At 55.6% G+C, this 21,197-nt stretch overlaps 9 protein-coding genes across 9 annotated transcripts; 6 read left to right on the top strand and 3 right to left on the bottom strand.

Moving 5' to 3' along the window:
• Positions 1-457: 457 nt before the first annotated feature.
• IE81DRAFT_284613 (alpha/beta-hydrolase) lies at positions 458-1,883 on the top strand (the record flags this gene model as incomplete). Its single annotated transcript, XM_025511598.1, has 7 exons — positions 458-576; positions 663-735; positions 819-946; positions 1,019-1,145; positions 1,225-1,311; positions 1,379-1,614; positions 1,721-1,883. 7 exons carry the CDS (start codon positions 458-460, stop codon positions 1,881-1,883), a joined length of 933 nt encoding a protein of 310 aa, XP_025373265.1.
• IE81DRAFT_319487 (hypothetical protein) lies at positions 1,721-3,107 on the bottom strand. The gene has a single exon (XM_025512735.1). It carries the CDS (start codon positions 2,902-2,904, stop codon positions 2,203-2,205), a length of 702 nt encoding a protein of 233 aa, XP_025373264.1. The 5' UTR covers positions 2,905-3,107; the 3' UTR covers positions 1,721-2,202.
• A 1,357-nt stretch (positions 3,108-4,464) lies between these two features.
• On the top strand, positions 4,465-5,506 carry IE81DRAFT_274081 (CRAL/TRIO domain-containing protein; the record flags this gene model as incomplete). Its single annotated transcript, XM_025511437.1, has 3 exons — positions 4,465-4,619; positions 4,730-5,103; positions 5,175-5,506. Coding segments are annotated over 3 exons (861 nt in total), but the record flags the coding sequence as incomplete, so codon positions are not given.
• A 1,674-nt stretch (positions 5,507-7,180) lies between these two features.
• On the top strand, positions 7,181-8,593 carry IE81DRAFT_83357 (WD40 repeat-like protein). The gene is made up of 2 exons (XM_025517678.1): positions 7,181-8,405; positions 8,494-8,593. Exons 1-2 carry the CDS (start codon positions 7,469-7,471, stop codon positions 8,547-8,549), a joined length of 993 nt encoding a protein of 330 aa, XP_025373262.1. The 5' UTR covers positions 7,181-7,468; the 3' UTR covers positions 8,550-8,593.
• Positions 8,594-8,932: 339 nt separating this feature from the next.
• Positions 8,933-11,647, top strand: IE81DRAFT_363525 (hypothetical protein). Its single transcript, XM_025516782.1, has 5 exons — positions 8,933-9,361; positions 9,480-9,699; positions 9,788-9,936; positions 10,005-10,141; positions 10,209-11,647. The coding sequence occupies exons 1-5, from the start codon at positions 9,339-9,341 to the stop codon at positions 11,468-11,470; spliced, it is 1,791 nt and encodes a 596-aa protein (XP_025373261.1). The 5' UTR covers positions 8,933-9,338; the 3' UTR covers positions 11,471-11,647.
• A 1,378-nt stretch (positions 11,648-13,025) lies between these two features.
• On the top strand, positions 13,026-15,409 carry IE81DRAFT_83322 (hypothetical protein). Its single transcript, XM_025517677.1, has 5 exons — positions 13,026-13,352; positions 13,480-13,777; positions 13,853-14,024; positions 14,102-14,201; positions 14,277-15,409. The coding sequence occupies exons 1-5, from the start codon at positions 13,165-13,167 to the stop codon at positions 15,151-15,153; spliced, it is 1,635 nt and encodes a 544-aa protein (XP_025373260.1). The 5' UTR covers positions 13,026-13,164; the 3' UTR covers positions 15,154-15,409.
• Positions 15,039-16,408, bottom strand: IE81DRAFT_319481 (hypothetical protein). The gene is made up of 2 exons (XM_025512734.1): positions 15,799-16,408; positions 15,039-15,714 (listed from the first exon to the last, which is right to left on the bottom strand). Exons 1-2 carry the CDS (start codon positions 16,186-16,188, stop codon positions 15,370-15,372), a joined length of 735 nt encoding a protein of 244 aa, XP_025373259.1. The 5' UTR covers positions 16,189-16,408; the 3' UTR covers positions 15,039-15,369.
• A 318-nt stretch (positions 16,409-16,726) lies between these two features.
• IE81DRAFT_319480 (putative CDC10-septin) lies at positions 16,727-18,772 on the top strand. The gene is made up of 6 exons (XM_025512733.1): positions 16,727-16,967; positions 17,071-17,275; positions 17,641-17,848; positions 17,953-18,178; positions 18,303-18,516; positions 18,592-18,772. The coding sequence occupies exons 1-6, from the start codon at positions 16,920-16,922 to the stop codon at positions 18,663-18,665; spliced, it is 975 nt and encodes a 324-aa protein (XP_025373258.1). The 5' UTR covers positions 16,727-16,919; the 3' UTR covers positions 18,666-18,772.
• A 91-nt stretch (positions 18,773-18,863) lies between these two features.
• IE81DRAFT_308170 (L30e-like protein) lies at positions 18,864-19,971 on the bottom strand. The gene is made up of 3 exons (XM_025512368.1): positions 19,521-19,971; positions 19,064-19,434; positions 18,864-18,993 (listed from the first exon to the last, which is right to left on the bottom strand). The coding sequence occupies exons 1-3, from the start codon at positions 19,756-19,758 to the stop codon at positions 18,967-18,969; spliced, it is 636 nt and encodes a 211-aa protein (XP_025373257.1). The 5' UTR covers positions 19,759-19,971; the 3' UTR covers positions 18,864-18,966.
• Between the last annotated feature and the right edge of the window lie 1,226 nt (positions 19,972-21,197).

The raw sequence follows: 21,197 nt of genomic DNA, 5'->3' as shown, positions 1-21,197 counted from the left end.
ATGCGCGGGCAATCACGCCTCGCGCACTTTCCCCCGCCGAGTTCATGGGGTGGTCTGCCGTACGAGAACGCGCGCCCGCGGGTCTTCCACCCGCATATGGGGTCACGATCGAGTAGCGCAATCATTCACGATCCGGACTCACCTTCTTCGAGCGACCACCTGCCTTGTGATGGCTGCACATTTGTCGTTCTGCACAGGACAAGCAACGGATCCTTCAGTGTTTCGCACTTCCTGTGCGGCGTCCTTGTGCGTTCGATTGAGCGTGACAGCTACCATGGCCAGTGTACGACTCTTCGCAGACGCCTTGCGGCCACGAACGTCCAGCTTCTTCTCGTCATGCCCCACCGTAGCAGCTCACAGAGGCGTCAAGAGAGGACTGGTCAAGAAGCAGGAGACACAGCGCACGCACACGCGAGAGACTCTGGAGAGGCGGTTGAGCATGCAGGCTGGTATCAGAATGCCCAACGAGAAAGGAGGCGCAATCAAGCTTGACTTTACAAAGTACAGCAAGCCCGCCGATGGGAAGTTGTACAAAGTAGGGGATACGGAGAGCATCGTCGTTGCTCATGGTCTCTTGTGAGTGTGCGAACCCTTGATACGTCGCGTGTGACACGCAGCGCAAATGCTCAAGACCCGTCAAGCTTGCAACTGCGATCCAATAGCGGAAGCAAGACCAACTGGCGTAGCATAGCGAGAAGGATGGCAGAGCAGTTTGGTGTGGATGTGTATACTGTGGTGCGCAGAAGCCTGCATGTTGTTCCTGGCTATCAAAAGGTCGAAAGCCTGACCTCTTTTGGCGTTCTTCTGCGCTCTGACAGGATCTCAGAAATCACGGCGATTCAGGACATGCGGACAGCATGACATATATGGACCACGCCCGTGACCTGGAAAATTTCCTGAATGACCAGGACTTGACGCAGAATGTGGCTTTGATCGGTCACTCGATGTACGTTGTATGCATGCACGGCTTCCACTGCACTTGCTGAGTAGCTGACGGGCCGCAAGCGATCGATGACAGGGGCGGCAAGGCCGTTCAAACCTTGGCATTGGACCTCGCAGACTTGCCATCATCCAACAACCCCATAACATCCCTCATCTCGGTCGACATGACACCGGCAAGAGGTGCTCTGAGCCCTGAATTTGCGGTTCGTAGCCCAGCCAAATTTAAGAGCAAGAGCCTCTGATACGACACGAGCTCACTTGACCTCTATCCCATCTGTGTAGAATTATCTGCAGGCAATGATCGACATCGACGCCGCGCGGTGTACCAGCAACAAAGAAGCAGACGAAATGCTGCAGAAATGGGAGTCCGTGAGTTGGTCTGTACCGGCCCGCACGGCAAATCCTTTGCTGACACCTTTGCCTCGATTGCCGGCAGGATCCAGGCATTCGCGCTTTCCTCCTAACGAACCTGACACAAAATCCGGTCGAGCGGAACATCAAGTCTTTCAGAATCCCAGTACGCAAGATGCAGGACCTGTTGCCTAGCCTAGGGGACTTCCCTTTTGACCCTCCAGGAACGGACAAATCAGGCAAAGGTCAAGTCGATGGCCAGCAACGGTCTAGCCGATCGTGGGACGGACATACTCTATTCATCAAAGGTGAAAGGAGCAAGTGAGTCGAGATGCCCATGACCGCTTGTGCCTGAACACAAAATTTGCTACAACGCGAAATGCCGCTTTGCGATTGAACCTGACGTGTCGACTGCATGGCCCATTAGGTATATCAATCGCCACAATATACCCATCTGCGATGCTTTCTTTCCCAATGCACAGCATGCTTCTCTCGACACGGGCCACTGGGTGCAGGCTGAGAAGCCATTGGAATTTGCGGAGTTGGTGAAGAATTTCTTGCTCAGAAAGCCGTTGCAAGGAATAGAATAGAACGTCATTCTTCTCCTACGCTACCCAAGCTTAGAGTCTGCAGTGGCCACGTGCCACTATCACATCTTTGGCCAAACAAATCGGACTGAAGGCGCGCTGACCGATGAACATCCCGACGCCCATCATCGATGGTGCACGCCAATACTTCAACGACCACCGACGCGTGAAGGGAAAGGTGCGTACTCCGAAAGCAAAAGTAGGTCCAAAGGCTTCTCTACTTGCGCATGGTCGCCTGTACAGTCGTGCGGCATCAGACGAAGCGCATCGCTGGAGCCGTGCACTTCGAGGTAGTCTCCGATGGTCGTACGCCGCTTCATGCTCATAGCGTCCGCTGCTGCTCGAGCAGCTCAATGAACAGAGCCACATTCTTCGCTTTGGTCTTTTCGAGCTTGTTATTTGAAAGACGAAAGAGAAATTTGAACTTCTGCGTCTTGTTCAGCGTGGCCCAAAAAGCCTTGGCTTTGGGGTGATCATCCAAAGCTGCTTGGAATTTGGCATCCGGTTCCATCCCCTTTTGTCGGTATGCTGCATCCCACCTGCCATCTTGTTTTGCTCTCTCGACCTCTCGCAGACCTGCTTCGCGCATTCGACCGGCCTCTGTCAATCTGGCCACATGGGCTATGTTCACTTGAGACCAATTGCTGTTTCTTCTCCTGGGGGTGAAGCAGCGCTCGGCGTAATGCTCGTCGTGCGGCTTGCCTCTGGAGTCTATCCAACCAAAACACAATGCCACGTCCAGCGCTGCTGCGTAGTTGACGTGCTTCGATTTCCTCGCTTGTTGATCCTCTTTGCGGACTATGAGAAGTCTAACGCCATTCGCATCGTCTGGATGCTTGCTGAGCCAGTTCTCCCATTGCTTCTTGGTCAAAGGTCCCAACAAGGGTTTGTTCGCGTATGCGCTCATTGCACGCCTCGCGTCTGGTGAAGAGTGAAGACGCTCCCACGGTTTGCAAGCGATAATCGAGATGTCAAGGATGGCGTTACGGCGGTGATGGCGGAGGGTGGGAATCAGAATGGGCATGGGCAGGAGAGGTTCGTCTCCGCAATTTCAAAGCAAGCGCTTGGGTCATCCGCTTGCTCGTCTGCAGATTGCGGAACAGAACGCTCGTAGACAAGTCATGAGCACAGTCACGAGTACAGCATACAGCCTTTCACCGAGTCTGTGTATAGTGATGTGGGCAGTAGGAGTAGTCGTGAGTCAAGTATAGCTGCAGCGAGCGAATTACAAGCGCTTTGAAACGAGGCTGTGCGGTGGGTAGCGTCGCGCGCGCTCACAACGCGTGTTTGCGACAAAGTTCGAGCCCAATTGATCTAATTCTTCATTTGACTTGGAGGCGATAAGGTTTGTGATCGTGACTATATATGGACTTGTACGACCGCTTGCCTCGGCCCGAGCGTCGCGCAGATCTGTATACACCGGCGGTACTCTGCCGCAAAAGAGTATGCTATGCCATACAGCCAGAGGTATAATAGAGGGGGATCGACCCGATATAGCGGCCCCTCGCACGCGATGCTGGGCCAGCCGTGGACAGTAAGTATACACCGGTATGCAGTTTCCGCCTGCCGCAAGGACCCCCCCGTACCTCGCCCTGCTGCACCCGCACGTCCCTCTGCTGCTGCTGCTGCTGCTGCTGATAGCCGTGATAAATCGCGAACATCTGTGCATGCATGGAGTAGCAGGAGTACCACCATCGACCAAGTCTCCACCTGTATCGCAGTAGCACCCGCACAGAATCCATCCGTGCGATGCTGTTCATCTAACCACCATCACCACTGTCCAACAGCATTTGTTCGTCCTCGAAGAAGTCATTCGCCACTCTTCAGCCTTACACAGAGCTTGCTATCACCCTTCTCAAGCAAACTCCGATCAACACGCTGTGAGCGGAACCAGTCCGCGTGGTCCTGCTGCAGGCAGAGCTGGAGGCGGATACGTTCCCCGCATCCCCACGTCCCGTGAGCCTGCCCACGGTCACTCTTTTGCCGGATTCACCAGCTCTTCGACTTCAAAGCTTCTTCGCTGGACAGGCCATAGGCTTACTTCCGCCCACCTTGCGGCCACGCCACGCCACGCCACGCCACGAGCATGCCGACCGACTCCCTGACCCCTCCACAAAGGCCGGCAGGCTCTTCACGTATTCGGACCATCTCCTCCGCTTCTATTCGCGGTCTGCGATCACTAGGCTCTCGAAATTCATCGAGCACGAATCTGAGTTCGAAAGCCCAGACGCAGACGAATGGGGCAGATGCTCCGCCTGTCCCTTCACTTCCTACAGGTCGCACGACACCAGGCGGCCTGACTGGCGGGTCTACCACTGCGGATAGCCCAAGTCGACCTTCCACGACCAATTCTTCTGCCAGGACGTCTGTCGAATCTTTTGAAGTGGCCGCGCCGAAGTCGAAGAGCGCAAAAGCAACGACGTCTAACAATGCAGCCGCTCCCTTCCCAAGTCTCACAAAGACAGCCTCGGTCAGTCCTACTCAAGTAAGTGCGCGTACTTGTGTGCAAATTCGTAGCATTCACAATGGTGCTCGGACAAGAAAGTGTTCCAAAATTCTGAATTCGTAATCCGACCTGGATTTGCAGCCTCGACCTGGTCACCCTGGCAGCTTGAGCGTCTCGCAGTCTGCAGCGCTCAAGACGTTTGAACAGGAGCTGGGCCGATTGGATGCGCTGCCTATAGGATATGAAGCGGATGCCACAGAAGAGGAGAAGTTGTGGGCTCAGGTCACCCTAACGTGAGTGAAGCGCGAGAGCTGGACGTTATTGACTGTGATGTATTGCTATGGTTTCATTGATGTGACGACGGCGACTCATGCAAATGTTGCTCCACGTTGGGCCCCAACAGCCGTTACCTGCGGGCAAGATCATGGAACGTCAACAATGCTCTGACGATGTACAATGCCACACAGAAATGGAGAACCTCGCAGAGATTGGGCGACTTGGTGGACCCCTCCTCTTCGAGCTACTTCACCTTTGATGAGAGAGATGCCGTGGCGGAGGCTGGTTGGTCGATGTACTTTCACAATACCGACAAGCTCGGCAGGCCTATCTTTGTCCAAGGGCTCGCGGGTCTGGATACCGTCAAGCTGCTCAAAGCAACGACGCCGGAGCGTATCCAGACAAACTTCTGCTGCACCCTGGAGAAGGCATGCCAAACAAGATATCGCGCTGCGACGCAAGCCAGGCGCTCTCTTGGCGACACCACAGCTCTTATAGATGGTCGGTCTTCGCAAGTATATGGCGCTCGCAAAGACCAAGCATGCTGACTTGTTCACGACTTCGTCCTGCAGACAACTTCATGATTGTGGACATTGGCGGCTTGGGCATGTCAACCTTCTGGGCTTTCAAAGGCCAGCTTCAAGGGCTTCTGGCGACGCTAGACGCCAACTTTCCCGAGCTCTCGGGGCGCGTGCAGATCATCAATGCGCCGTGGCTCTTTAGCAGTATCTGGGCTTATATCAAGGGCTGGCTGCCCGTCGGCACGGTAGATAAGATTGACATCCAAGGAGCGGACTACAAATCTACCCTGCTCCAGTACATAGATGCGGACCAGCTGCCTGCTTTCTACGGCGGAGCGTGCCGATGCAGCGAAGGGTGCCAAAAGAGCGACGTTGGTCCTTGGCATGAGTCGTCGAGCACCAATCAATCTGGTAAAGACCCGGCGGAACCGGACGCTTCTGGAGTCGTTCCAGCTCAAGAGGCTCCCAGGGCAGCTTCCGTCGGTAGCGCGGCTCAGCAAGATGGAGAAGCCGTACCATCATCGTTGCCGAACATCACGACCACCGGAATCGCAACGTCATCGGATGCGCTGGCACCTAATGGTGGCCTGAAGAGTGCTGCACCTCCCGTTGCAGCTCCCGTTGACGTGGAAGTCGGAGCGGCAGCATCTCCCATTGACCGCGTGGGTTCGAACTCTTGAAGAAGCCCTGTCATCGATTTCAGGCGCGATTGGCCACTCCTCAAGTCGACGTCATTTTCGCCTCTATGACCCTATCGTGCTCCTTGCTTCGTCCTCGTGATCATCTGTCAATAGCACACATCAGCAACAAGTCTCTGCGTTCAATCCATCTTGCTACCCTCTCTTCCACAGCTTTGCACTAATCCTAGACCATACGGAACCCGAGAAATGCATGTGATGCCAGAATGACACCGTTGTTGAAGCTAGCTGAAAGAGAAGAGCTTGCACGGCAGCCACGCGAATTCGCCTTGCTTTTGAAGCTCGGCCATCGCACTGTCACTGCAAATGGTGTCAATAGTGACTAGCAGCAGAGATGATTTGTGAATGTATGGCGACTGGTGCTGATGTCCAGAAGCGGGGAGACTCGTGAGGACATGGCCGGCCACTCGTGCCCCTCCCCCCGCCAAGTATGAGTCGCGTTGCACGCTTCGTGTGGCGAATTCGCTGATGGTGCCAAAGCTCGCGCGTGATTGATTGCACACACACAGCCCAGCCCTGCTTATTATAGCCCTGCTGCGATGCACCGCGCGTTGGCTGCCGACCATGCAGCAGCGCGTGGTGGCCGCACGATAGAGGTGCGGTAGGTATAGCATGCGGCAATCGTCAGGAACGCAGCAAAGCTTGTCGAACGCGCGCTGCACCGATGTATGCAGCAGCAGCCCGCACCTACGCGCGGCGACGGCGGCGGCGGCGGCAGCAACGGGCAGCACTCAAACCCGTGACTCACGACGAGCTCGTCTGAGCAAACTCCAAGTCACGAGTCCTCGTGTGACTGCTGTCGGTCGCTCTATGAGGCTCTAATTGCGCTGCTTTCCATCTTTCTTCCTGATTCTTCATACCCAAGCTTCAAGTCGCGCACGACCGACTTGCGATCCTTTTCTCGAATCTCAGTCTCTCTCTCACACATTCTCTGTCTCGCCTCTTCGAGCTTCGACACGATACGAATCCTTCTGCCCCAGCCTTTGCACCACGACGATCTCGCTACATTACTCGCTTTGCCCTTGCCATCGCCGACTGTTCGACTCAAACTGACTAGACTCGACGCTTGACAACGGCTTCTCGCCTAGACCGGCTCTCAGCCAGCACACCTCTTCCTCTCCGACTCTCTAGTGCGATCAACACTTGCAATTCCTTCTGCGACGTAGACGCTTGCACGGCTTTCGCGCTACCACTCTACGCCACAGCCCTGGCCTCGGCCTCTATCTGTCCAAGTCCCAGACCGCGCCGCGTCACTCGATCGCTCAGGCCTCACTAGTTGGTGATTCGGCTTCAAGGGCGAGGTCAAGTCAATCTCTTGCTGAGCAATTTCTCACAGCGCACGCTTCTGACGACTGATTCGAGCTCGAACAACCGAGCCGACAGATAAGCGACCCTCCGCTCTTGTGCCGCTTCCGCTCCGCAGTACAAGTACGTTGCCTGGTATCCTTCAATTCCAGCGGAGTGCCAAGGTTTTCTGTTCCATAGACACGCACCCGCATTTCAGCTTGGTCAACCTCCTTTACATTCACATCTCGCTGCTTTCGCACGCCTAGCACGACCTCGTCTCGACGTCCAGCCCGGTCCCAAGTCCCACCTCTCGAGGCTTGAGAGTACAGCGCATTGCCTTTCACGAACCACCTACTCTCAATGGCTTCTCCTGCGCCTGCAGCTACCAAGTCGGTTCCGCTAACGTGCTCGGGTCACACACGACCAGTTGTCCATCTCGAATTCTCGGATCTGCAAGATGACGGGACGTACACTCTGCTCAGCAGCTGCAAGGACGGCAATCCGATGTTGCGAGACTGGCTCGGAGATTGGATAGGCACGTTTTTGGGTCACAAGGGAGCCGTTTGGAGCAGCAAGCTGTCAGGCGGAGAGGCGAACCGAGCTGTTACTGGAAGCGCAGACTTCTCCGCCAAGGTGTGGGACACGTTCTCTGGTCAGTGCTTGCAGACATTTCCGCACAACCACATTGTTCGCAGCGTAGCTATTAATGCGGCCGGCACCAAAATCTTGACTGCTGGTCACGAAAAGAAGATTCGGCTGTTTGACCTGGCAAAGCCCGAGGCTGAGCCTAGCTACCTGGTCAATGCTGCCAGCGATGCAGAAGCTAGCAAAGGTCTGGCGCATCCCAATAACATCAAGAGCATTGTCTGGCAGCGGGGCCAGGGAGAGAATACGACTATCAGTGCGGGAGAGGACAAGACGGTACGGTGGTGGGATCTAAGGACAATGACCAAGTCGAGCGAGATCTCTTTTACGGATCCCATCACTTCGATGGAGAGATCGCAGGGCTGCTTGGGAGAGCTGCTTACGATCACGTCGGGCAAGAATGTCTACTTTATCGATGCGACCACGCGCGAGGTGCGCAAGCAGCACCAACTCTCACTCGCCCCTTCCTCGGCCAGCGTGCACCCCGTCAATGCGGACAAGTTTATTGCTGGCTTTACGGGGGACGGATGGATCAGGATCTACGACTTTGAGACGGCCAAGGAGCTGGAATTGCACAAGGGCCACCACGGACCCGCGCACGCTGTTAGCTACTCGCCCGACGGAGAGCTCGCTGCGAGCGGCAGCGAAGACGGTGAGCTCGCCTGCGGAGGAAGACTGGCTCAGGTGCTTGATGCGATGCTATGCTGACGCTCCCACAAACTCCTTTCTGGCTCGATCAGGCACCATCCGGCTTTGGCAGAGCTATCCAGGCAAGAAGTATGGTTTATGGCAATGAGGTGGCGCCGAGCTTGTATTGCACGAAAAGCAAAAGCAGAGGAGGTCGAAATAAATGCACACAGGTCCACCCTGTGACATCAATGGGGTTACAGCGCTAGAAATGCGGCTCTACGAGTATCAAAAGTTAGGCATAGCATCATTTTTATTGACTCCTTGACTCGTCGATGACGGCCTGATTGCCCGCAAACCGACGAGAATCGTGGCGAAGGAGAGAGCCGCTCGCTCAGCTCCCTAGTCTCTATCACGTGACCACATTGCGCGTGACTCTTTCCGCGCAAGCGCGCTTGTGATGGTGGTAGGTTGCGTGTTGTTATTGTCTGATGATCGATCTCTGTGCGCGGGCGCAGAGTCAGTAGAGAGTTCATCTATCATCATGCAGCACAGAGCGCAGTCGTCGCGGACATTTCAACATGGACTGACGAATCCGCGCAGAGATTAGCAGCCGGAGAATGAAGCGCTTGACGTGTCTCATCTGAAAGACGCATTTCGCTATATCCTCTCTTCGATCTGCAACTAGATCGCTCAAGTCTCCTCTCACTGACCCATTCAGAAGAGGCTTCGAAAGGCGGACATTGCGCCAAGACGCGAGAGGAAGCTTGCACCAGCGCGAACGAGAGAGCTGCACATATCTGGATCAAGCCCTCATCGTCCGACGCACCGACGGGCAAGATCAACATCGACACGAGGAGGTGCTACATTTGGGTCGGTCCGCTGGCTTGAAGGTGCAGCGCATAGCGCACAAAGCGTGTCACCGCCTCTTGTGAAGCGCAGCGCGGACTGTTGGAAAATGGCTTCGCAGGATGCAATGCCGTAAGTGTCTCGATGATGCGTCTTGGCGCACCTCATTCCATTCAATCACTGCAGCGCTGCTAGCATACACGATGGTGCAGTTGACACTGACCGCTCCCTCCCCGTCGCCTTCCAAAAGGTCCTTTTCCACCTCGGAGGAAGAGATCCGATGGCTCAAGAACAAGGTGGCAGAGCTGAACGATGCTCTGGGAGACTTGCAAACGGAGCTGGCTGACTTTGCGGAGAGCAGCAAGGAAGTGGAGAAGGAGATGGACAGGGAATTGCAGGATGCTTACAAGAGAGAAAAGGATGCGCGTATACAGGCGGAAAAGTCCCAGAGTGTGGTCGAGGATTGGAAGGTGAGCAAGATCTCGGCGTGTTGAGCTCGCTGGATTGGACTGCATTTGTGCTCGAGACGAATGCTGACTCTGCATCCTCACATCGCAGGCAAAATATCAAAGTGCGCTGGCAGAGCACAATCGTTATCACGCGGAGACTGAAAAGGAAACGGCAATGGTCAAGGAGCAGTTGAAGAGGTACAAAGCAACAATTCGCGACATGGAGGTCAGCAATGAGGAACTGGAGAATGCAGAGCGGTGAGTACTGCACAAGAATGTTGACGCCGCGTCTAGTCGACTCTGAGCCCGAATCTGTGCCTTGCTAGTATGATCGCGTCCTCGTTGCACGAGCGGGAAGCCAACTACAACAGAGCCCTAGAGCGCACAGTTCTGTTGGAGGAGGAGCTCATCGCCAAGGGCCGTCTCGAAGATGATAATCAAAGACTCAAAGACGAGATTCAAGGTGCGTGAAGCGACCACGGAGATCGAGCAGCACCCTGAGGCTGAAACGCACCTGTCGGCGCCTGCAGATCTGAGTGAAGAGCTCGGAATAGCGCGAGAGAAGCTTAAGGAAGTACAAGCACAAAATGCCGCGTCAAGCAGGGCAGTGTCACGCGCAGGCAGAGAGACTCCTGTCGAAGGCTCTAGCAAGCCTAACGGTGACATGAGCATCGCCGAGCTGATGTCCAAGCCGCGACCGAGCACTTCGACGTCAGTGGCCAGCTCTACTTCTAGACCCTCCTCGCGCGTCAACGAGCGCTTGTCTCCGATCCAAGGATCCGTCAACACTCGCCTCCCTTCCGGTGCTCCGCTTGGACCGCCAGCAAGCAGCGCAAAGCTGAGAGGTACCGTCACTGGACACGCGCGACGGTCGAGTCGGGACATTGGCGCCACCGGCGGCGAAGATAGCCCTAGCTTGCGGGCATCGCGGTTGAGACGAGATCTGCCCGCCACATCGCGGGTCGGCTTCACACCTGCCAGAACACGCGTTGGAAGCACGAGAGTTTCAAGCACAGCCGAGAACCCGACGGGCAGCAGTAGCAAGGGAATGATGCAGGCCATGCAAGCCAGGATGAAAGCGCTCGACAGCCGCATCAGTTCAGCGAGGAGCATGAGCAAGGTAGCGCCGGCTAGTGAGCTTGATAGAAGTGCCATTCCCCGACCTTCGAGCAGATTGGGTGAGAGTAGAGGTCCAGGTGGTCTTAGCTCGCCGGGTCCCTACACTACACCTGCGCCCGTCCGAACCAGTCGCGCTAGCTTCGATGGACGAGGATCGCAGAGCGGCATTCCAGTACCGCCAACAGGCTTGTCCAAATCCACAGCGCGCCGACCCGGTTCGCGGCTCTCGCAAGCGCCAGGCGGTCCTGCAGCGGACTCGCCTCCGCTGCACACCATCCCATTGCCTCACTCTATCACCCCACTTCAAAGACCATCGAGCCAGAGCGGACATAATCACAACAACGACTTGGACTTGCTCGACAGTGCTCCAGAGGCCAAGACGCCACCAGGTACCGCAGCTCGAGTGCGTCGGGTCAGCACGACAACCAGACCGGGTGGGGCAAGTGCCTCTGTACGGCCCAGGGGGAGCACTCTTGCCTCCGCATCTGGTGCAATCCCAAGACCTTCTTCAACAACAGCGACAGAAGAGGGTGCCAACATTTTGCCAGAGTCTTCCGCCCGCGTCAGGCAGCACGGATCTAGGCCTGCGAGCGGGGCGATGGGCTCGGGTCCTCCCGTCAGCTGGAACAACACTGCTGGACGTACGCGCAGCGGTTCTTTTGGTCAGCGATGAGAGTAACGCGACCACGAGCTTCATATCTTCTCTTCCTTGGCCCCTCAACTTTGTCACCGAGACCGGGATCTTGTGCTTACAGCTTGAATCGCGCGCTGAGCAGCAATGTTCCACGCAACGATGTGCAACTATGTACTTTTAGCCGCGGATTTACAGACTTGGCACCAGCCAGCAATCCCTTCGCGAAATTGTGTGGTTTTGAGTGAGGAGCGTAGAGTGATCGTGGCTGAAGGATGCTCAGCCGTGATGTCTGGATTGACCCGCTCTTGATCACTGTGTCAAGCTTGTATTTATGAGAGCCGACACTGACGACCTGAGGGAGGCTGAGAGGATCGACGTTCGAGAGAATTCCAGCGGAGAACTCTTGCGCGGCGGCGTCTTGAAGGCCGATCGAGCGATGAGCGCCAGCCGCGGCGACGCGCTAAACTTACCTGATGGTAAATCTCCGAGCGAGCTGCTATGGATTTACGCTTATAAATGGGCGGGCGCCTTTGCTCGTCAAGAGGAGGCCGACGTGTGGCGGTATATGTGCTCTAGAGATACCAGCAAGCTATATAGCAAAAGCGTCGGAGCAATGACCAAGCAAGTCGATGATGTATCGGTGAAGGAAACCTGAGCCGCTGGTCAGCCTGCGCTGCTCGCTGACCCAGAGACGGAGCACACGCTGACTACAGGATCTCCCCGCTCTCTTGCCTGCTCCGCCGCTTCCCGGGCGTGTCTGCCTGCAGCAGCGGCGGACATACCGGTAGCGGTACGGCAGCGCGGCGCTAGATACGCTCGCTTCGCAGAGCCTCTTATTTCTTGCCTTGCCTCGGTAGGGCATCGTGCAGCTAGCTAGCTTAGCAGAGCGCACCTTTGTTCGTGTGTCGCTGCTGCAGAGCTCCTCAATCAGCTGTAGAACCGTGCAGTGAGTGACCTTGCAGCTCTGAGCACGACCGGGCCAGCTTGAAGTTGCTGGGAAAAGAGCAGAAGGTCGGAATTTGGATGGCGTGAAATGTCAAAGTGTTGATCGATTCGTGAGTGTGAGTCTGAGTCAAGAGTGTCGCTTGTGGACCCGCTCGGTCAATCGAGGTTACAGTCACCGAGTCGTGAGCAGCAGGGGCAATCAATGAATTGCTCTGCGAGTGTAGGTTGTCGTGATGTGCTGCTGCTGCAGCAGCAGCTTGGTATGTGACTTTTGCAGGCACTCGTGACTGACGATCGCTACAGGCATTTTGCCCTTGCTGTTCTCCGTGACATACCGGTACCTGTCTAGGTGTTCAAAATTGTGCGCACGCCCTCGGGCAAACCCAGCAGCCTGCTCAGACAGCCTCACGCAACTCCGACGGGAGGCGGAATTCTTGATCTTCCCTTGTGGAGACACGAGTCGTGATCGAGTCTATCGATCTCGACCTGTACAAGTTAGTCGTGAATGAGCATTTCTCGTAACTGCTGTACTCGTGACATCCATCGACCCACGTTGCCAAATTCGGATTCGTTTTGGGCTGTATGCTACCCTGACACTGCCTCGAGGGAGCCTTTCGCCTGGGCTGCTTCTTCGATCAGAGGATCCTCGGACCATCGCATCCATCACCGAGCCATGTCGAGGTAGAGCCAACATACGCCCAGCCATTCCAGCCATTCCTTATCTTGACCAACGAGCGGATCATCCGACAGTCGGAGACTTCTGGTGCGACCGGCACACAACTTACATCATGCGTGTCCCGGCATCCGGCTACAATGCCACACTGGTCGATGCAGGGCCGTATACTGGCATGAATGCCAACGAGTGGGCCGCGGATGTCTTCGTACCGGATGCAATGCCGCAAATGGTGGCTAATGCTGTCGCCGTAATAGTTGGGCTGTGGGAATTTATCGTGGGCGTGCCCGGAGAGTATGTCATGTGAGTCGCAGCTAGCCGCTTCTTAGGGGATGCTCGTGCTCAGTAGGCGCGCCGCAGAGCTGCGTTGCTGACCATCCTCCCACGAACCTCTGACGTGACCACTGTCCTCGGCGGCGCTTTCGAGTAGTTGGCGACGAATATTCCAAGGGCCGTCTGGTCGGAGCAGTTTTGCGCCATGGACAACGCTGGCGCTCAGGTACTTGATGCTGACCCTATCAGTCTCGCAAGCATTCGGCACCTGGTCGACCACGATGAAGACGGTCGCCGCTTGCAAAGTAGCCAGTGGAACGCTTGGCGCTGCTGGCCTTTTGCTGAATTCGGGTACCAGCTTTGCCGTCGCTTGGAGGGCACAGGCTGTAGCCCGTGGGGTCATACAAACCGCGGCAGGATTGGTGCTTGTTCGCCTCACCATTGCAGGCCTCCTTGTGAGTGTCAGAGCCACAGCTGCGTTTGCCTCAACCATCGTCCATTTGCTGATACTCGCCAGCGTATTGCTCAAGGTCGTCGAGCTGTTCCTAGTTTGGTTCACTGTGCTTTTCCCCAGCACTCGTAATGCCATCCAGACGGACCGCCTGCGGGCAGGTCGCTGCGTCTTGCGCACGGCGGCAAGCGGGACAGACCAGATCGTTGGAAGGCCGCCCGAATATCGCATTCTATTGATCTGCTATTATGGTACGTCTTGACGATTTCTTGCTGCACGTTTCAACATGACTGACGGAGGCCTATGGTGCCCGCTGCACTTTCCCAAGGTGTGACGATTCTCTTCAATTTTGCGTGCTTGGTCATCGTGTGTGTCGCGCTCAGAAGGCTTGCACGGAGATCACACGGATTCGCAAGATTCATTTCAGAGTGAGTCTCGAGGGCAATTCTGAGGTCGGCCACGCAAGTGTCCAGCCCTAGCTGACGTTCGTCTGCCCTATTCAGGATGGTCCTGCACTCAGTCTTCTTCTTCGTGGTCTCTGTCCTGGTGCTCACTCTAGGCTTGATCTGGATCGCCATCGACGAGTACGCTGGCTGGATCTTTTGGCCAGCCTCTGTCATTCAAGCAGCAACGATGGTGCGCGTCCTCATCTCAGAGCAGAATGCTGCGCGGCGACCACTCGACACTACGTTCATGGAGCAGAGCGCTTACCCAAACACTGGCGGTACGACAGGCCGTGGGCCTACATATGGAGCTTATTTCTCCAGAGGCGCGCCAGTAGCTGACCACATGCGCGGTCCCGAAGCGCCCGTGGAATACGCTACAGGAGACCACGGTCAGAGAGGGGAGACTACGGTGCAGTTTGCGGACAGGTATGGTGGGCCGCTTTCCGCCACAGGGATGCTGTCACGAAGAGGTGGTGGACGGGCACCTCCGATCCTTAATCCGCTGGATAATCTGGGTCAAGCATTCTCTCAAATAGATTCGCGCATGGACATCGATGAGCAAAGCTTCGATGATGGCAGGTCTTCGCTGCGTCACTCTGAGGGTGCCCGAGCGGACGGGACGAGCGGGTCTCGGCGTACCGACAGCATTGCGCTTTCCAGACTCGATGCTGGCTCTTCGGCACCCAAGCTTGGCAGTGGAGGCTCAACGGCGCCATCACCAATTTCAGCTGGCGCGTACCCGTATCCGCGGCCATGGGTACCGCCCTCTGATGACCATCTGAATATGGATGCCGAACCCAAAGTGGCGAACGCAATCCCTGCGCCTCCCTCAGAGCCTCGGTCCCGGCCTCAAGTTCGACGCTCGAGCTCGTTCTCGGTGAGGAGCTCCGAAGAATCTTCCGATAGACCACAAATCCGGACATACCCAGGCTAGTTGGTGTCCGCCTGTTCGCTAGTACACACTTGGAGCCCTACCTCTACTTTGCTCGCTTTGTACAACACACTGGATGACCCTTGGTCGTCTGAACGACTTGTAGCTCCTACTCACTGGTCCGCACTTTCTGCTGTACTATACGGTTACGCACTACACATTGGCTTTCATCGTTCGACGTCTCAACGTCTTCGGAATCGGCATGCTGCCAAGTGTCGTCTACTCGCTTTCGAACCACAAGTGCCAGCCAAGGAGCGCCAAAGGCTGGAAGAGCGGCGCATCCCCTGCGAAGGCGTCGGCTGCCTCCCAGGCTCCTTGATTGCTCGCATCGCGATAGTCACTGCCTCTCATCTTGTCTGCTTCGACCTTTGCGCCAAGCACGGAATTGTTGGGACTCGGTTCTTCCAGCAAGGCGCGCGCTATGATCCACCCTGCAGGGAAAAAGAAGTTCTGCGTGATGAGCAGCTGGCTGGAGCAAAAAGAAGACCGCATCAACACCCGATGTAGGCGCCTCTCACGTAGAGGTACCCAGCACCAGCCATCGCATTTCTGAGGTTCGAGCACCTGAACAAGGCATGGAAAGGTCGTATCGACCCCACAAATGGTCAGCCATTGCGTCGTGGGGGCGAGCTTTGTGTAGGCGCTCACTTGAGGGACGGGTCGATTGCCAGATTGGTCGTAGAGATCAGGCAGCTTGGCGTACATAAAGACGGTGAGGTAATGCATGAAATCCTCGTCCCTTTGTGTACCACGCATACGCGGGGACTCGGCAAGAAATAGTGCTTTGCCGCGAGCGTGTGATTGGCCACCAATGGCTGCACTTCCTTGGCCCAAGATCAAAGCGGGATTAGTAGTCTGATCGATGACGAGGCCAGTCTCCTCCCGAACTTCGCGTATCGCGCACTGCTCGAACGTCTCGTGAAGCTCCAAGTGTCCACCTGGCAGCTGGATCGTACCTGCGCCGTGTGACCCTTTGCGTTTACCGACCAAGACTAGTCCGTGAGACTCCACCAAACATCCGACACCCACCCGAGGCATTGCGTATGCAGAAGACGCATCTGGTCCGGTTTGGTCCATGTCCACCGTCCCTTGAAGCTCGCATTCAGCTCGCCTTCGTTTCGTCTCGGCTGGGCCCATCTTGCACCGCTGTCGACATCTATAATCAACACCTTCGACGCTGGTCCTGTCTTTCATCGACAGCGGGCGAGCGTAGTTGAGAGATGCTGACGAAGCGAACAAGCATGAAAACGCAGCAATGATAACAATGAATGATTCCAGGATATTCACAGTCACGGTCGCGTTCAGTCTCGAGTTCAAGTTGAGAGTAGCTGGGGCAGCGATGGAATATTCTAGACTCTCACGCGCCGTCGGGTACCGCCGATGCATGCATGCAACTCGTCGTTGCTGGCGCCCAAGCGCGCGCGAGGGAAAGCGAAGGCTTGGAAGGTCTGCATTTCATCGCTAGAGGAGGAGCGCGTGGGTGCGTGCAGACGTGATCCCTGTGTATAGTTAGCGCTCTCTGGAGCCTCTCGCGCGGGCGCGGGCGCGGGCGCGCGCTGGGTGTGCTTGGATGGCAGCCATACGTAGATGTATGGAATCGCAACAACAGTCCGAGTGCTTGGTGGACGATGCATTCATTCCTTGTCCTCCATCAACTCTAGAGCACCCATCTATAGCTTTCGGCTCGTTTCAGACGTCATCCATTCTTCTTGCCGAAGTTTCTGCGCCCCAGACATCCCTTCATCAACACTTCCTAGTCGCATATCATCATGGCAGCTGCCGTCGCGACCGCGCACACCCCTCTCGAGGGCTATGTTGTGAGTAAATTCCCGATTTCGAGCCTCCAGTAGGGCACATCATTCTCTCGCGCACTCACGATTCGAGGCGACGCATCTGACGCTCTACTCTTTTTCATCGCAGGGTTTCGATTCCATCACCTCTCAGATCGAGGCCAAGCTGTTGAAGCGGGGGTTCGCGTTGAACATTATGGTTGTCGGACAGACTGGTCTTGGAAAGAGCACGCTCATCAACACGCTGTTTGCTAGTCATTTGATCGACTCTAAAGGTCGTCTGGAGGCATACGAGAGTCCTAGAAAGACCACCGAGATCCACCCCGTCTCCCATTGTGAGTCACGACTTGGAAGTCTTGCAGGATGGTGGCCTTCGTGGATAAGGGGAAGAAAACCGCATGTTGATGAATGAGCTGCGTGCCACGCACTGTGGGTGCCGTATTTGAGATAGACGGGCACCATGCGGATAGCGCGCACCGTGGTCGGCAACTTCCGGCGTATGCGATGTTTCGGGCAGGTCGAGTCAGAGAAGAGAGGCTAGGATGAGAGGATTCTTATGTGCGCTGCGCTGGAAAGCTTGTGCGCCAGCAGGGTTGGAACGATGGAGGGCGGATCGCCTACCATATGAGAGCAAGCGAGCCATTCCGAATTCGTGGCAGAACCATTTCCTGACGGGTCTTCCATCTGTTTGCATCTACAGTGGTGATCGAGAATGGGGTCAAGCTACGCCTGAACATCGTAGACACCCCTGGTTACGGAGACCAAGTCAACAACGATGCTTGCTGGGACCCCATCATCAAGCACATCAAAGATCAGCACAGCGCCTATCTGCGTAAGGAGTTGACTGCCATGCGCGAGCGCTACATTACCGACACGCGTATTCACGTCTGCCTGTTCTTCATCAACCCGTGAGTAGCTCGACTGCGCTGAGGCATGACCTGCTCATGAACAAGCCATTCACGATCTCTCAACGATCTCCCACCTTGCTGACATTGCGGGCTGCCTCATCTAGTACTGGTCACGGACTGCGCCCCATCGACGTAACTGTGATGAAGAAGCTGTCTGACGTCGTGAATGTTGTACCTGTCATTGCCAAGTCCGACAGCTTGACTTTGGACGAGCGCGACCTCTTCAAGGAACGAATCCGCGCCGAGATGCAGTACAACAACATCCGCGTCTACCCCTTCGACGATGCGGATTTGGAGGATGAGGAGAGGGAGCTTAACGAGCGCATTCGCGTGAGTACTTGTGCGAGGTAGTCAGACTCGAAAGCAGGTCGGGCGGAAAGACTAGTTTGGGAATAAAATCACTGCAGCGTTCCCGCCCAAAGCAAATTCTCACACCACCTTTCTTCTACTGCAGGCTTTGATTCCTTTTGCCGTCGTAGGCTCCGAGAAGCAGGTGGTCATCGATGGCAAGGCTGTGCGCGGGCGCAAGAACAGATATGGAGTCATCAATGTTGAGAACGAGAATCACTGCGAATTTGTCTACCTGCGCAACTTCCTGACCAGGACGCACTTGCAAGACCTCATTGAGACCACCGCACACATTCACTACGAGCAGTTCCGCTCCAAGCGTGAGTACCAAAGCTTTCTGATCGCACCTCTGCCTGGACACCTGCCTGACTGTCTCTTGACTTCAACTTTTCCAGAACTGCTTGCTCTCAAAGAGTCCAGCACTCGTCAGCAACAAGCTCAACAGCAGCAACAGCCTAACGGCGTATAAAGTTGCGATTTCGATTCACCTCGATTCACCATGATACACTTCAGCTTCAGCTAGGCTTTCGACCCGTGTACTGTTTCTCTTGCGTCATGCTCCCGGGAATTTGATGCTCTTCTCTTTGTGAACTGATCACCTTTCACCACGACTCTCTGGCCCTTCAGCATAGACCCACGACGCGCGTGCGAGTACGTCCCTCAATGTGAGGACGCAAGATGTGTGATTACAGTGCCTAGTGTACATGCGCAGCGGCCTTTCGAGATCACAGGTTTGGGAGAAGAATTGCGACGGCGCGAGAAGATAGATTTCACGCGCCCAGAACCACGCGCTCGTCCTGCGAAAAGATGGAACAGCCGGTCAACTTCAGTATCAGATGAGGGAGCAGCGATCTTCAACATGCTCACCAGATTCTTGACCTCGGTGTGAAGGTTGCCATACTCTTCGGTGTAGTCTTCCTTGACTTCTTTTTTGCCCTTGAGACCAGTAGGGCAGATCATGACGACGCTAGTGGGTCTCTTTGTGCTGCTAGCCGCGCCCAGCTCGTCCTTGCTCTGAACAAAGACGTACGGGTTGTCCGTCTCCTCGCACAAGACTGGGATGTGGGACAAGATGTCCAAAGGCGAGATGTCGCCTGCCATGATCACCAAGCCCTTTTCTCCCTTGCGAAGCCCCTTCACCACCTCCTTCACCCCGCGTTTCACGTGCCCTCGCGACTTGGACGCTTTTTTGATCGTTTTGAGCACCCGTTTAGAGAGCTTCTTGTGCGCCAATGGATCTGCGAATGGCACGTGTGATGCCAGAAAATCAGCGCGTGCGTCATAGCTAGGATGTGGAAGTCGATCTTCCTATGAGGACACTTACGAGCAATGGGACTGATCGCGTCCAAGTTGACCGCCGTCTCATCATCCTCGTCATCCTCTCCGGCCATGGCGGCAGCAGCAGCCTTGGCAGCCTTCTTCTCCGCCTTCCTCTTGGCCTTGTCGTCTGCTGCTCCATCTGTCGCTGCAGAGACCATGCTGACGTCGCCGAGCGCTGCAGCGGCAGCCTCGGATTGGCGCTTCGCCCTCTTGGCTTCCTTTTTTGATTCGTCCTTGCCCATCTTGGGCCAGCTTGTGTGGAAGTGTTCCGGAGTGTCGATCCGATGAGCTGGCTTGTAAGAAGTCCGTCTTCTCTGCAAGCAGGTGCTGTTATGGATCAGAGATGTCGGAACGGAAGTCGATCAGGCAGCTGTAGTTGCAATCGCGCCGACGGGATGCAGCTTTCTTCGAAATTTCGATGAGATGGACATTCAAGATTCAAGATTCACGATTTGAGCCGGGTGGTGTGTATGCACTCACGACTCGTGACCGTGACTTTTGTTGATGCTGAGAAGAAAGCCTGCGTTCCCTCCAGACCCGTCCACGTGGGTCGATGTGCTGCTGCCTTGTGCGTCCCGCTAAAGCACACGCCTGCACGCACAAAGCACGCTACACATGCCAGCAATTTTTTCGCGTGCGCCGCATATGCTAAGATGGATGGATGGTCCATCCACTCCGCCGGATACTGGCCTTCGACTTCGAACCTTCACCGCAAAAGAACTCGCCCTTTACCACTGGACTCGACCCTCGACCTATGCACCTCAGCGTCGCTGCATCATGATGCTGGGTATCTCTTTTGGTGACAGCTCCAACAATGGCTGAGCTGAAGATCGTTGAGGGGCTTACCCAAGAAGCTCTCCAAACGCCTTACGCTTCAAAGTGAGTTCGATTCCCCAATATCCTCAGCGCGGGCAGCAGCAGCAGCATGTCTTCGCTGGATGGGCGCATCCACACGCCAAAGTTCTCAACGCGCACGCGGCACCAGATGGAAGGGCGTTGATGATCACAGATTACCACTGCCGATCTAGACGCATGAGCAGAGCCCCAAATGCGACGGGGCTTCAAATTATATTACCTGAATCACCTGAGCCTTTCTATCTGGTTGCGCGTTGCCATTGCGCATGGTCCTTCGCACGCGGTCAGAATAAGCGCTGACCGTTGCACAGTCTTATTCACACTCGCAGTATAATGGCCAGTCGCGATGGACTTCAGGATGCGGGTGACCTATGGACGTGCTCTTCAGGATGAGCGTCACCTATGGACGTGCTCCTGACTCGCCTTGTCAATCCGTCGGCGTGCCATCGCAGGGTGAGTGCGGAAACTTCGCAGTCGTATCAGTTAGGTCAAATTGCGGGCGCAGGAGACGAGTAGTGAGGAGAAGGATGGAGGATGACGAACAAGCTTAAACAATCAACAAACTAGAGTCGCAGGCCATTTGGTTCCTGAGAACAGCGCTTTCTGAATCCTTCTCCTCTCTGTCCCTTTGGGCGTGGTCACTGCTAAGCGTATCCAGTTGCTGTTGAAGCGACGAATGTATGCTGACCCTACCCGTCTTGCCTCCATCAAAGGGCTTTGCATTACAGGCGCTCGCTAGCAAGCGCCCCGTCGACCATCGCAGGCAACTTTGCTGTACGCGTGAGTAATCGCTAGGGCACAGCGCCAGCAGGCCGGAATGCAGTGA

The sequence above is a fragment of the Ceraceosorus guamensis genome, assembly GCF_003144195.1.
Source record: "Ceraceosorus guamensis strain MCA 4658 unplaced genomic scaffold IE81scaffold_2, whole genome shotgun sequence".
NCBI classification, from domain to species: domain Eukaryota; kingdom Fungi; phylum Basidiomycota; class Exobasidiomycetes; order Ceraceosorales; family Ceraceosoraceae; genus Ceraceosorus; species Ceraceosorus guamensis.
Note: the sequence above shows the minus strand (reverse complement) of the source record. Positions and strands in the feature narration are given on the sequence as shown.

Excerpts from the sequence above, each read along its gene's own strand:
- IE81DRAFT_319487 (XM_025512735.1), bottom strand. The coding sequence starts at position 2,904 with ATGCCCATTCTGATTCCCACCCTCCGCCATCACCGCCGTAACGCCATC.
- IE81DRAFT_83357 (XM_025517678.1), top strand. The coding sequence starts at position 7,469 with ATGGCTTCTCCTGCGCCTGCAGCTACCAAGTCGGTTCCGCTAACGTGC. Across the intron at positions 8,406-8,493 it reads TGCGAGCGGCAGCGAAGACG|GCACCATCCGGCTTTGGCAG; the intron begins GTGAGCTCGCCT and ends TGGCTCGATCAG.
- IE81DRAFT_363525 (XM_025516782.1), top strand. The coding sequence starts at position 9,339 with ATGGCTTCGCAGGATGCAATGCC. Across the intron at positions 9,362-9,479 it reads GCTTCGCAGGATGCAATGCC|GTCCTTTTCCACCTCGGAGG; the intron begins GTAAGTGTCTCG and ends GCCTTCCAAAAG. Across the intron at positions 10,142-10,208 it reads ACTCAAAGACGAGATTCAAG|ATCTGAGTGAAGAGCTCGGA; the intron begins GTGCGTGAAGCG and ends CGGCGCCTGCAG.
- IE81DRAFT_83322 (XM_025517677.1), top strand. The coding sequence starts at position 13,165 with ATGCGTGTCCCGGCATCCGGCTACAATGCCACACTGGTCGATGCAGGG. Across the intron at positions 13,778-13,852 it reads TCACCATTGCAGGCCTCCTT|GTCGTCGAGCTGTTCCTAGT; the intron begins GTGAGTGTCAGA and ends GTATTGCTCAAG. Across the intron at positions 14,202-14,276 it reads TTCGCAAGATTCATTTCAGA|GATGGTCCTGCACTCAGTCT; the intron begins GTGAGTCTCGAG and ends TGCCCTATTCAG.
- IE81DRAFT_319481 (XM_025512734.1), bottom strand. The coding sequence starts at position 16,188 with ATGCCTCGGGTGGGTGTCGGATGTTTGGTGGAGTCTCACGGACTAGTC. Across the intron at positions 15,715-15,798 it reads GCAATCGACCCGTCCCTCAA|GTGCTCGAACCTCAGAAATG; the intron begins GTGAGCGCCTAC and ends TGCCTTGTTCAG.
- IE81DRAFT_319480 (XM_025512733.1), top strand. The coding sequence starts at position 16,920 with ATGGCAGCTGCCGTCGCGACCGCGCACACCCCTCTCGAGGGCTATGTT. Across the intron at positions 17,276-17,640 it reads GATCCACCCCGTCTCCCATT|TGGTGATCGAGAATGGGGTC; the intron begins GTGAGTCACGAC and ends TTGCATCTACAG. Across the intron at positions 17,849-17,952 it reads TGCCTGTTCTTCATCAACCC|TACTGGTCACGGACTGCGCC; the intron begins GTGAGTAGCTCG and ends TGCCTCATCTAG.
- IE81DRAFT_308170 (XM_025512368.1), bottom strand. The coding sequence starts at position 19,758 with ATGGGCAAGGACGAATCAAAAAAGGAAGCCAAGAGGGCGAAGCGCCAA. Across the intron at positions 19,435-19,520 it reads CGCGATCAGTCCCATTGCTC|ATCCATTGGCGCACAAGAAG; the intron begins GTAAGTGTCCTC and ends TGCCATTCGCAG. Across the intron at positions 18,994-19,063 it reads ACACCGAGGTCAAGAATCTG|GACGAGCGCGTGGTTCTGGG; the intron begins GTGAGCATGTTG and ends ATCTTTTCGCAG.